Source organism: Nyctereutes procyonoides, unplaced genomic scaffold (assembly GCF_905146905.1).
Source record: "Nyctereutes procyonoides isolate TBG_1078 unplaced genomic scaffold, NYPRO_anot_genome, whole genome shotgun sequence".
Taxonomy (NCBI): Eukaryota; Metazoa; Chordata; class Mammalia; order Carnivora; family Canidae; genus Nyctereutes; species Nyctereutes procyonoides.
The window spans coordinates 14,875,298-14,888,102 of NW_026575034.1; the positions used below are offsets into that span (position 1 = coordinate 14,875,298).

The 12,805-nt window shown below is 45.9% G+C and overlaps 1 protein-coding gene across 8 annotated transcripts in view; it reads right to left on the reverse strand.

Annotated features, from left to right (window-relative positions):
• Positions 1 to 12,805, reverse strand: part of TEAD1 (TEA domain transcription factor 1) — a 268,997-nt gene that overhangs the window by 75,248 nt on the left and 180,944 nt on the right. For all 8 annotated transcript variants that reach the window (XM_055317566.1, XM_055317567.1, XM_055317568.1 and 5 more), the window contains one exon: positions 996 to 1,060. In XM_055317566.1, coding sequence (XP_055173541.1) covers positions 996 to 1,060 — 65 coding nt within the window. The remainder of the gene's footprint in view (positions 1 to 995; positions 1,061 to 12,805) is intronic.

A 12,805-nucleotide genomic window follows, 5' to 3' on the forward strand; every position in this document is an offset into this window, starting at 1 on the left:
GCTGACTCAGCAGCCAGGCTCCCGGCGGGGGCACATGTAACATTCCTGGGGAAAAGCTCTCCCCGCCATAAACACTCATGAAAACAACTCATCACTGAGCAGAGGACTGGAATCTGCTGCTCACACCGAAGGAGACCACAGTGGAGTCTGCCTTTGGCTATGATGATAGTTTTTAAAATCCATGCCAGATAGATCAGCATAGGTCAACATAAAAAAATAATTTTGTTCTGTTAACAACTCACCCATGAGGTTCGTTTGATTTTTCTCCCCCCCCCCACCTTTTCCTTTCTTTTTCTGTTTGTAGTTAAATACGAATTTCTCATCCATTCCAGTTCTGCACTGGGTCAGAGATTGGGGCTGCTTTACATCAGAAGGAACCAGGAGAGCCAGAGCCCTGACAAAGGGCAGAGGGATATTCCTGACACTACTCTGCACAAAGGTATTCCAAGTTGTAGCTTCATTTCCGTCACAGCAGCTACTGACAAAAAAGCCATAGCTTAAGGAGTAACAGTTCCCTGGACGCACATCATTCGGTATTATATTCAGGCCAATACTCACGGCTGCTAGCGTTACTTTTTCATTGAAATCATGACTAATGTGTAATTGTACCAGGATTGTACAATGCACAAAATCTCAAAATTTCATGATTTCCAAGTGTATTTGCACCTGCGGCTTTTGCACTGTTTACAGATGCACAGTTTGGGAAAGAAACGTTAGTATTAAAGTACGGTACAGGAGCAGTGTGTACACTGTCCTTCGGAGTGACACTTTCCCAGATGTGTATAAAAAGAACTCCGGAGACCACACAGTAAGGGGTCACTGAAATGATGAACAAGTGAAAACTGAGCCAATTGAAAACACCTACACCACTGACGTCCTTACAGGGAACTCAAATTGGGGGCTCCTAGGAGCCAAAGCACAGACAGCCACTGCAGCCAAAATGCCTCGTTGGGGCCATTCGCTGACATGCACAGTGTCCAGGCCAGTTGTTTTACCTGTTTTCTGGTCCTCGTCTTGCCTGTCCTGAGTTTGATGTATCTGGCTATCAATTCATTCCTACCTGAAAGAAAGAAGAATTTACAATAAGATGGGTTACCTTAAAAAAGCAAGCCAACAAAAACCAAAACAAGCACAAAAAAAAGAATCAACTGAAAAACAGCCTGGGAAAGCTAAGAAAAGAATTGAGAGTCAAGACTTTTTTTAAGCTGGAGCTGTACACTCACTAATGCTAGAAAAATAAAACGGTATGATTGTTTGCAAAAATATTTACCACGGAAAATGAGGATGAAGGGCACTTAATTACGAACTATGATTAGCAACTGAGGAAAGAAATGTGCCTTTTTTGTTTCTTTACATGCTTCGACCTAAAGGGGTGTATGGGTAACAAACCCAAGGATTTGTGTGGGAGTCCATAAGCCTGTTTCTGTTCCCATCTAAGTTTTCATGCCCACTCCTCACCCAGATTTCTAGTTCACTCTGGTTACAGTCAGCAGAGCCACTGGAGGATGACTGCTGTGGGTGCAGAAACCCTACCATAATATGGAGGTAACTGTGAAAGCAGACGTTCCCTAAAGGTGGTCACTATGCTAATAACTAACTATACACAAGATCATGTTCGTGAAAAAGAAAAACCAAAAACCAAAAAACCAAAAAAAAACCAAAACGACTTAATCTCCTCAAAGCTCTATAACCTGTAGAGGAAAGAAAATGCCTAAAAGTACAAACAAACACCTCCCGTCCCTACCCCACTAGGGGACAGCCTGAGAGGTCGCAGACTGACTTCGAAAAACTACAGCGTCACGGGAAAATATGTCCCTGAAGCAAAGTAGGGATGTGTGTTATGAATACTACATGAAATAAGAGCCCACTCATGTAGGGAAGTGCAGGGCTGGCTGTAGGATTGGTCTGGGCCATCTTACTTGCCAGACATGCTGCATACCTAAAGATGGCAAGAGCTTGGTCTTCAGCCCCAAAGCCTCCCTGGGACCCAGCACGATGCTGGGCACACAGAACAAATTGAGGAAATAACACAGCCTCTAAGGGAAAGAGAGGGACCACCCCCGCCAGATCTCCTCTGGCAGCATGATGAGGACCGACCCATGAGTAGTCCTTATGGGAACCTCATCTGAGGATTCTAAAGCTCCTGAGCACTGCCTAGATCGGGCCTGTCCTCATGGCTCTGTCTGCAGCCTGTGTTAGGAGCACACAGGGCAGGGCCACCATGGAAGGAAGGCAAAGGATCATGGAACCTGGGGCTGGGAAGTTCCTCTGGGTCATCCGCTCCTACCACCAGAAGTCTAAATTCTTAGAAGCCTAACCAAGCACTTCTAGAATTGAGGAAGCAGTCCATTTTACCTTAAAACATATTAAAGAAGAAGAAGAAGAAAAAAGACCCTTCTTATTTGGGGCTTCTTGTAATTCTCATCCCCAGGTTCTCCTGGTTCCTCTTAACAGGAACAAGGCCACGCAGATGACTGGCTTTCAGATATTTATGATAGCTTTCCGGTCCTCTGGAGTTATACCCAGGCCAAACCGCCTCTGCTGCCTGTGACAGCTTTGAGACACTACCATATCCATCCAGTGACCATCCTTTGTCCAGCTTCCTTTCCTAGCCTGGAGCTCAGGCCTGTAGTGGTGCTCTTCCTAGGACAAGTCCACAGCAGAAGTCTACCGCCTCCCCTGTCCTAAAGTACACTACCTCTGTTGATGCAGCCTAACAGCGCACTGGATTTTGGGGAACCACAATGAACTGTCAATTTATGTCATTTGAACTCCTAGAGGTCTTTTTCTTAGACAGATATATCCTCAGATATATCCCTACCTCTGTGTCCAGTCTTTTCATGCATAGTTGCGATTTTTCTGATCCAAATACACAGCCTTACATTTATTTCTACATTTCAACCCACCAGATTAAGCCTATCATTCTAGCTTCTCAGGATCCTCTCAGATCCTGTTGCTTGTCTGAACTTACCCTTTAACCGCTGGAAAAGGGCCTCTAAATTCAGGTTTAAGAATTGCTTCTCTAAGCATTCTCTTTCAAACTTTTGAGAACTACCAATATCCCCTGTAGTGTCATCGGGTCTACTTCTCCATCTCTCAGATGGTTGTACAGATTTTGCAATTTGTCTCAAAGGCTCGCTGACAGCAGAGCCCGGCCAGGAGTGCCTCATTACCAGAAGCCAGACCAAAATGACAATGTCTGCAGACAAGCCAAGCATCCTCCAGCGCAGGGCCTCACTGTGCGTCCTGTTTGGGGCTGAGTGGCCAGAACGAAATAAATCCAAGGTTCCGTATTACATGCAATTTTATCCGAAACTTGTCCAGATGGCAAAAACGTCTGCCCCCACACGTTTTCCCTGTGAAAGCAGATGAGGTTGTGTGATCTGCGTGACATAACCTCTCTAACTGATTTTTTACAGCATTTGGTTGAGGTGAGATCACCATCCAGGACAGCCACATTTGACTGTACACACCCTGGAGTCCATGCAAATGGCACCGTTGGAGTTCAACAATGTCAACTCAAACTCTGATTGTAGCACTTCTAAAAATTATGATGTCTACAACAGGCCCTCAGTGAGCAGTTACCATGTGCCGAGCACGACGTCATAGCCACCATTTCACCGAAATGTGTCAGGACTCTCCTGTCCCCATTCTTAACATAAACAAGATCACCTTTCAAAACCCTGTGTTCTTTCTTCTATAACATGTTTGAAGCCATGAAGGGGAATTAATGGGAAGTTTCTGGGTGTTTCTTGCCTCCATAAGGAATACTGCTGATTCAGATATTAAATTCAAATTCAACTAACTCTGAGCATTGACCTAACAGTGTTTGTTAATCAATTAATTTCATGTGAATTTTTTAACCACCACAAGGACAGCTTTGTATATAGAAACACTATTGGGTTTACCTGGTTTTTTAAAAATGCATATTTTATTCATTTATTTAAAAAACAAACAGACACCTTAGTTCAACCTCAAGTTTGAAGCTCAATTTATATATCCTATAACTTTTATAATCACTTTTTTTTTTTAAAGATTTTATTTATTTGTTCATGAGAGACACACAGACACAGGCAGAGGGAGAAGCAGGCTCCTTACTGGGAGCCCGATGCAGGACCCAAATCCAGGACCCTAGGATCATGATCTGAGCTGAAGGCAGATGCTCAACCACTGAGCCACCCAGGCATTCCTTTTTTGATTTTTCCCCTTAAAGACTGATTGATTGATTGATTGATTAAGCGAGAGAGAGAGAGAGAGAGAGAGAGTGTGTGTGTGTGTGTGTGTGTGTGTGTAGGAGCAGGGGAGGGGCAAAGGGAGAGAGAGAATCTCAAGCAGACCCCACACTGAGCACAGAGCCAGATGCGGCCTTCCATCTCACAACCTTGAGATCACAACCTGAGCTGAAACCAAGAGTCAGACGCTTAATCAACTGAGCCACCAAGGCGCCTCTATAATTGCTTTCAAAGGGCCATTCAAATAATGTTTGGTTCATTTTACAAAGCAATTAAACTCCTTTACACATTTTAAATTACATATTTAATTTAGAATATATTTAATTCTTTTAAGTATTAGAACTGTTTGACCTAACTTCTAAAACCTTTCTTTAAACTCTTAAAAACCTAATAAATTATCTTAAACGCTCTAATACTGCTTATGAATCTAGTAAGACTTTAACCCTCTCAAAAATAAAGTCTAAATCAATCATTTCATTGCACATTTTAATTTGGAAAAACAGGCTGACCTGTTGAGTGGGCCAAATCATTTTAAATAATCACTTGAAACATCAATATGTGTAGATCCTCTAAGTCAAATATTAACACTATGGCTCTGATTCTATTAATGTCTTCTATTTCCAATTCTAAATCTTCCCAGAATTAAAATATGCCATTATGGAAACAAGTATGACAGTCCAAATGATTTAGGAATATCTTTTTGGTACCTGGGGTTGTACATATTTTGGGGAAATCAACTAGGTTCTGAACAGATTTTTGTCAGTGACCTTGATAGAACATCCTGAGTCTGATTTATATGTATTTCTACAGCACGGCTCTCCAAATGGGGGTGGATCCATACAGTCCAGAGCCCTGGATTTGAACTGCGGTCCCAGTGTGCAGAATTCCTTTACCAAGGCCTGGGAGCTTGGGGCACAATGACATAACTGCCAGCCGGCCTTGGCTCCACACAGCATATTCTTGTTTTATAGCCACGATCACAGTGCTGGGTATTAGAAATGTTAACCTTAATTTCTCTCTCTCTTCTATACACACAAACACACTCAGGGGTACCTGGGTGGCTCAGTTTCATTAAGCATCCAACTCTTGGTTTTTGGCTCAGGTTGTGATCGCGGGGTTTTGAGATCGAGCCTCATATCTGGCTCCGCACTCAGCAAAATTGGCTTGAGATTCTCTCTCTCCCTCTGCCCCTCCTCCCCCTACTTGTGCTCTCATGCATTCTCCCTAAAAATAAATAAAATCTTAAAAAAAAAATAATAATAATACAGAGTGGTGCTAGATCCAAGAAAACCTTACATTACAAACATTCAAGAAAGGTAAGTGCAAAGTTAAGCTCGGCATTCCTAAGTTAATCCTACTGTCAAGTGGGGCCCATCTCCTTTGTACCTTATATCATGCCTGTCTGGTGCACTGAGGATATAAACAGAAGGCAGCCTACCTGCCTACACGGAGGCCACTGCCCAACACAAGAGGTTTCTTTTTTTTTTTTAATTTTATTTATTTATTCATGAGAGAGAGAGAGAGAGAGAGAGAGAGAGAGAGAGAGAGAGGCAGAGACACAGGCAGAGGGAGAAGCAGGCTCCATGCAGGGAGCCCGACGTGGGACTCGATCCTGGGTCTCCAGGATCACGCCCTGGGCTGAAGGCAGCGCTAAACCGCTGACCCACCCGGGCTGCCCCCAACACAAGAGTCAAAAGGGCAAATCCGCACCACAGGTCCCACCACGACCACCGCCATGAAAGAGGGTCTGATAACATGCATGGGTAATCTGACACAAGTAATTCAGGAAGTCTAGAACCTTCCTCCCCAAAGTACTGGAACGTCATATCTAGGCCTTTGAGAACAGATGACATTTTCTCCAACATTTTATCATGAAAAGTTTCAGACACACAGAAGTTTCTTTATAGAAAGAATTTCACAAGTGTGCACCACATACCCACCTCCTGGATTCTATCATGCACATTGTCTAGACTTGCTCTGACACGTCTTTCCATTCCTCTGCCCATCCACCAAGGTGTCTTATTTTACTGCTATTGTTGCATTCTGTGTTGCTGTGGGGGTCACAGGTAGGAAAACACTTTTCCTAATACTTCACTATGCGTATCACTAACTAAGGTGATGAGACTGGATTTTATTGGGTGGGGGGTGGCTGGGAGGCCATTCTGGATGGAAGACGAACATTTCCTTACACACAGAAGCAGGGATCCGGAATCCTACACAAAGATTCCACCTGCTGACCCTTAAGCTCCCGTGGCCACTGCACACCTCCTTTCTGAGCCCGTGAGTTTGCAGATTCTGCGCTCGAGCATCTGCAGGTCATCTTCTCCATCAATACGTGGAATAGCTTATAGAGCTGAGTGGCAATGCCACACTTCAGCACTAGGTGTCATGATACCGCAGCTTGTCGGTGGCATGAGCCTGCTTTGGAAACACACACCCTGTTGCTTCCTGGGACCTGAGGCTCTGCAGCTGTGGTGGCCCCTGGTGTTCCCACAGGCAGGACGCAGCAGCAAAAGACAGACAAAGCCTGACTTGCCACTTTTAAACCCGGACCCTCCCCAGGCACTGCCATCCAGCGTGGATCTTATCCTTGCTTTCTTGTGAGAATGTAGCGCAGTTGAAAGTGAGCCACCACCTCTCCTCCGGCATCCCAACTGCAGTGACCTCTCCCGCTAAGGGGGCAGAGGAGAGTGAGACACCGACGGAAAGGCGTGGGGTTTGCGCTGGGCTTGCCTTGCCTAGACAGAAGGCTGGTTAACGTTGTTGTGGGCTGGGTGTGTGATGGGATGTGGCCTCAAGGTCATGTTTGAGGCCCAGCAAATGTAGGGTCTGTGGCTAGAAATTGTAGCCCAGAGACACTGGGCTTTCACCGTGTAAGAGCCACTTTGTAATTGAATGGAGGCGGGGAGCCACAAAGGGAAGAAGTAACAAATGGAACCTCCTCTTCCTGGCTGCAGCCCAGTTCAGAGGCAAACCATGCAGGGGGAGGGTTGAACAGCCCAGGAGCAGGGCAGGGGCTCTAACTCACCCACAATGGCCCTCTCTTTGCCGGGCATTCCCCACATCTTTTAACCATGTTAAAAAAAAAAAAGAGAGAGAGAATCAGAAAGAAAACCCAAACTTCTCTTGACTGCTAGAACAAAGCAGCATCAAATAGGTGCTGATGCTGTAGCTGTAACCTTGCAGTCCTGCACACCCTCTCAAACCAACCCTAACTCAGCCCATGGCCCCATTAGATGACCAGAAGCTTCCCTGTTAACACCTTGATCTTTCTGCGCTCCGCACCTGCACTCACAACTGCTCTCATGCTCTGTATTGCTCTCACCCATCTCTGCGCGTCTGATTCTGCCCACCTTGCCGATGCCTTGTCCTTCAGGAGCCTTCTAGATGGAAGAAGCCTCTCTCCTTTCCCTCAACATCCACAGCCCCTGACTTGGGCTTCTTCGCTGCTGGCTTATGTCCTGTCTGCCTTCTATTCTATCATTTCGGTCATGGCTCCAACCAGATGATGGAGTTGCTGAGAATAAGAACCAATGGCATTCATGTTTTCTGTTTCTTTCCCAGGCAGCTCAATGTTTGTGGAGTGAGTCACTAGCAGGGACAGGAGAAGTCACATCCCTATAATCCAGTAGGACACTGGGATCATCAACATAAAGTGAAAACAGAAAAGGAAAAGATGACCCAGTGAAAAGAAGCAAAGGAGATGCCTCCCACAACGTGACCCCACCAGGGGACATGGCTCTGTCCCCCGACAGGGCAGTGGTGCCCAACAGAAAGAACGGTTTTTGGACCACTTTCTCAGCAAGATTCTCTAACGTGGTGGATAAATACTTTCTAGCCATCAGTTCTTTGTTTTCTTCTTTTTAAGATTTTATTTATTTATTCATGAGAGACACAGAGAGAGAAAGGCAGAGACACAGGCAGAGAGAGAAGCAAGTCCCATGCAGGGAGCCCGATGTGGGACTCGATCCCAGGTCTCCAGGATCATGCCCCGGGCTGAAGGCGGCGCTAAACCGCTGAGCCACCCAGGCTGCCCTGTTTTCTTCTTTTTTTACATTAGCTGAGGTTCATCTAAAGAAAAAAATACCTTAGGCTATGAAAGTCAACACCGAAAAGCACAAGTGTAGGGGACAATGTGAACCAAGCATCATCAGCTAGAGAGAGGTCTACAGAACGAGGATGTTTAATGACCCTGTCCTCCCAAATATATAGGGATGTAATATCTAGGGATACTGCCAAAGGAGGCAGTAAAGAGTCTTTATTAACCAACCTGGGAGTAGTTAATAATTAACCTTTTCTTCCACACTGCTGCCATTGTACCAGCAATAATTGGGTGGGTGGTGGTGGGGGAGGAGGAAACCTACGGAAGCTGGTCAGTCACCCTCTAGTCAGACAACAGATGGCACCTATGAAAGCACAAGTAACATGCCAGAATCAGGAGGGCATAAAGAGGCCACTTTGCCTTCAAGGAACCTACACCTGTGAAAGGCTCTTGCCCATAAGAACGGGGTCAAGTCACCCCATCCTTCCCCATGCCTGTGCCACAGCCGCCACGTCCCATTTATCTGATGGCTCACCTGATAAATGCCTGCCTCTCCCACTTCCAGATAGGAAGTTCCACAAGAGCACTGACCACACACTGGGTTTTGCTCATCACGCAACCCCTGGGGTCAAGAATACAGCAGGTCCCCAGTAAGTACATACTAATGCAATAAATGATTAAATGACAGGGATGGAGATCAGAGTGGGAGGGGAGCACAAAGCTAAGATTGGGGATAAAGGAGGATTTACCTAAAGAAAAAAAAAAAGGCATCTGAACCAACCCCAGAGCACCCAACCCCAGAGCACTGCCAATAAGGAAGTTTGGACACCAGTGTCTCGGTTAATCACCAATATAAATCATTGACCAAAAATAAGCACCAATATGGAAAATCACCAGAAATGGGCCAGACAGCCTGTTCCGGGTTGTGAGGGGCGGGTACTGTGTGTTCCGGATCTAAAGGTTCACAAAATGGACTGATGGCCTTCAGGAGGTGAACACTGGCGAGTGCCTAAAGGAACCTGCGTCTGCATTCACCCAGGGGCTTACAGGGAGGAAAGAGTACACAGAGGAAGGCTGTGTTAACCTCCGGTTAGTCGGAACTTACTCCTTGCATCCCTTCAAAACGCCTGGCAATAACTCAAATCCTGACTCTCCGAGCTCCGATCAGTCAACGGCAGCTGATAACATTATCAAGCGATGGCCCCATAAAGCCCCATGCGCTCCTTCATCTTAGCGGGACAGCTCACAAACGACACATTTGCCGTAGACTCCAAGGGTCAAAGAGAGACAAGCAAGTAAAACTGTCCCATGCTTCACATGAAATACAGCCCTCCTTCACTGGAGATAAATTCTTTTTGTTGTCATTATTTCTAGAAGGAAAGTAAATATGAATGAAGTCAGTTTTTCTAATGGCTCATCTCTGTGAAACAGTAAGAGATGCCAATCACCTTCCTACTCCTCCAATGGGTAATAAGTTAGTTAGCCTTACTACTTGATGCCTCCGGTTGCTGGTCTTTCCAGTCCATCCTATACACAGCTACCTACAAAGCAGAGCTCTGGCTTAGCCACTCTATTGCCTCAAGACGTTCAACGGCCCGCTGCCCGCAGTCTAAAGGTCAAACCGTTTTAGTGTAGTATTCAATGTTGTCCCACCATCTGGCCCTAACCTTTTGTTCTTCTGACACACCACCTTCACCATCACCCGAATCCACCGCACCATCACAATGCACGTGTAGCTTTCAGTGTTTTGCTCATAGTTGCAATGCCCCTTAAGATGCTCAGTCAAAATCCTTCCAGGCCCAGCTCAAAGGGTATCTCCACCATGAACCACCCCCCACCCCAAAACGTGTATTGGACAGGGAACGTGTGAAGAAGAGTTGGGGAGCCTGGAGCTCACCTCACAGACCAGTGGTTGGGAAAAGGCAACATGACAAAGCAAACTGATAACAGAAGATGGTGTGAGGGACAGACGAACTGCTAAGTGTGGCTTGGCTCTGACGGGGAAAGAAGCAGAGATGAGAGTCACCCTTCTGCCCTGGGCCCACCGTGCCTGATTTCGGCATGTGCCAGCCTGTGGCTCTAGTAAGAGTTCCTTGTGTAACAGATCGTAAGCTCCTTAAAGGTAGGGTCTGTGTCTGCAGCATGTTTGTATCCCACACACTCAAGGTGTGCATGGGGATTTAATGGAACCTATGCCTGTGGCTCCCTAAACAATCTAAATAGACCCCCTACCCAAAGGCTCTCAGGGAACTTTTCGCTTATCTTTTGGGCATTTGCCTTTTCTTTTCATGCCCGCATCTGATTATGTTACATCATTAGGTCCCTGGCCACTATAAGAAAAGCACACCCTTCTTCACCTGGTACCTAGGCCTAATAGCCTGTTCCTGTACAGGGCTCCTCTACTCTAGTACAAGGAGCTTCACAAGTCACTGTCATGGTTTTCTGTACCTCTATGCCTCGGAGTGGACCATGTGTCCTTAAATGTTCGTTCCTTTCTCCTTTGCCTACAAACACTTCCTCAGCCCTCTAAGTCCCAACTGAAGTACTTCCTCCCTAAAGCCTTCTGGGAGCCACCCAAACTGAGCTAGCCATATTCTCCTTCACACCCTCGTGTGCCCAGCACACACCCTTCTGCTCTGTACTACCATGACTCACCTGGGGGACCATTCATTCTCTATTTAGAAATGTGACTGCTCCATGGAAAGAATCTATCTAGTTCTCTCTGCCTGTAGGTCTGGCACCTATTAAGTAGGTCCTCAGTAAGTGCTTTCAATAAATGAATGAAGGAGTGAGCTCTCCTATACCCAGAACAGATGACCTAGGAAAGGATCCTACACAGTGGACAGCGCTGACGGTATCACTTGAGATCCGTAAGCCCTTTCACACTTAACGACTATTTCAGTGACAGGCAGCACAATTTTCCAGACCTTCGTTCTGCTCTCTTAACTTGGCACCAGTGACACCAACCCATGCTCCATTCCTCCTCACCCCTTTCTACCCCCACCGACCTCCACATGCCACAGTCACATGGACCTGGTCCAGAAAAAAAAAAGCTAATCTCAACATCAATTCAGGAGAGTCTTGTTAATGAAAAACTTTGCTAAGAACACTCTGTTTATTTATTAATTATTTGGCCTTTAAAGGAGTGTGAAATCCACACATTCGAAGTGCCAAAAACTGTTGGTCTTTGCTGGAGAATCTTTAATGGCGGTGATGCTACAGGCTTGTTTTTGTTTGTGACTCAGGAGTATGACCGCCTACACCTCACGCTTTTGGGGGAAGCTGGGCTCGTACTCATTAGCTGTGTGAATCTGGGCAACCTACTGAACTTCTCTGGACGTTTATTTCCTCACCTGTGAAATGGAGATAAAGAACCTCCCCCTGGAGGCCTGTTGTATGCATTAGCAGGAACACATGAAGTTTCTGGCACCTCAAAGTGATTTAAAGTGGTCCCGGAGCTATTATGTAAAGCCACTGCACTTGGTTTATATGCTCTCATTGCTTGAACCGGTGTATACAAGGGTTCTGTCAGAACACCATGCCACATGGCATCTTACATAAACCTACAATGCTTCTACTGTCAGGGTTATTGAAACTGAACAGCTTTTCCATGCTGCACTGAAAATGTTGTTCTCACAATCTCTGCAGCACCCTCAACTCGAAAACTGGTATGGCCACAGAAACTGTTTTGGAGTAAAAGGAGCCCTTTATTGTGATTATCTTCGCATTAAAAGGGCATCATGCAAACTACTGACTCGCTACAATAACCTTCTAATTTAGAATAGATTCTTCATTGAGTAAGATAGCAGGAATTAGTTTTTTGCCAAGGGCTAAGTGTGGCCAAAATTCTTGTAATTCGGGGCAGGTCGTAAAATTATCTTTATGAATAGGCCGGCGGCATTGCATTAAATAGCATGTCCCCCACTGGATTTCCAGAATTTAGTTCTTACTATAAAACACAACTCTCACCAGAAGAATAAAGCCAGAGCTCCCGGAGCTCCCGCAGCAGTTGCTGGACAAAGGTGGAGTTACCCACACATTTGGTCAACACGATACTCACACAGGATGAGCCACTGCGGGGGAAACATGCTTTTAAAAAAAGGAGGATTCTAAATGCCCGGGCACTTGGTAATTCTTGTGAAAATAATATGGAAATCATGATCATAAAGGACATTTTTTAAAGTACACTCCGACTAAAGAGATTAAAGTCTGAGGACTAAGCACAATAAAAACCTCACTGTGTGGTAAACAGGGATGCGGTGAGTTGGGGGGTGTGGATGACAGTCCCCCTCTACCCCCTGATAGATCAGCACCGGGAAAGCCCTGTGCTTGTAGGCTCAGACGCTTCGCCTCCACATCCCCCTCATTGCAGCTTATGAATGTTGACTGGGGGGCTGAAACTCGAAGAGACCCCAGTTACCAAACTGGTAAGTGGCGGAGTTGGGATTCCAACCCGGCTTTGACTCCCAAGCTCATCATGCCTTAACTTCAGACCGACGGCTCTGAAGACGGCCTCCACACCACAGTACGG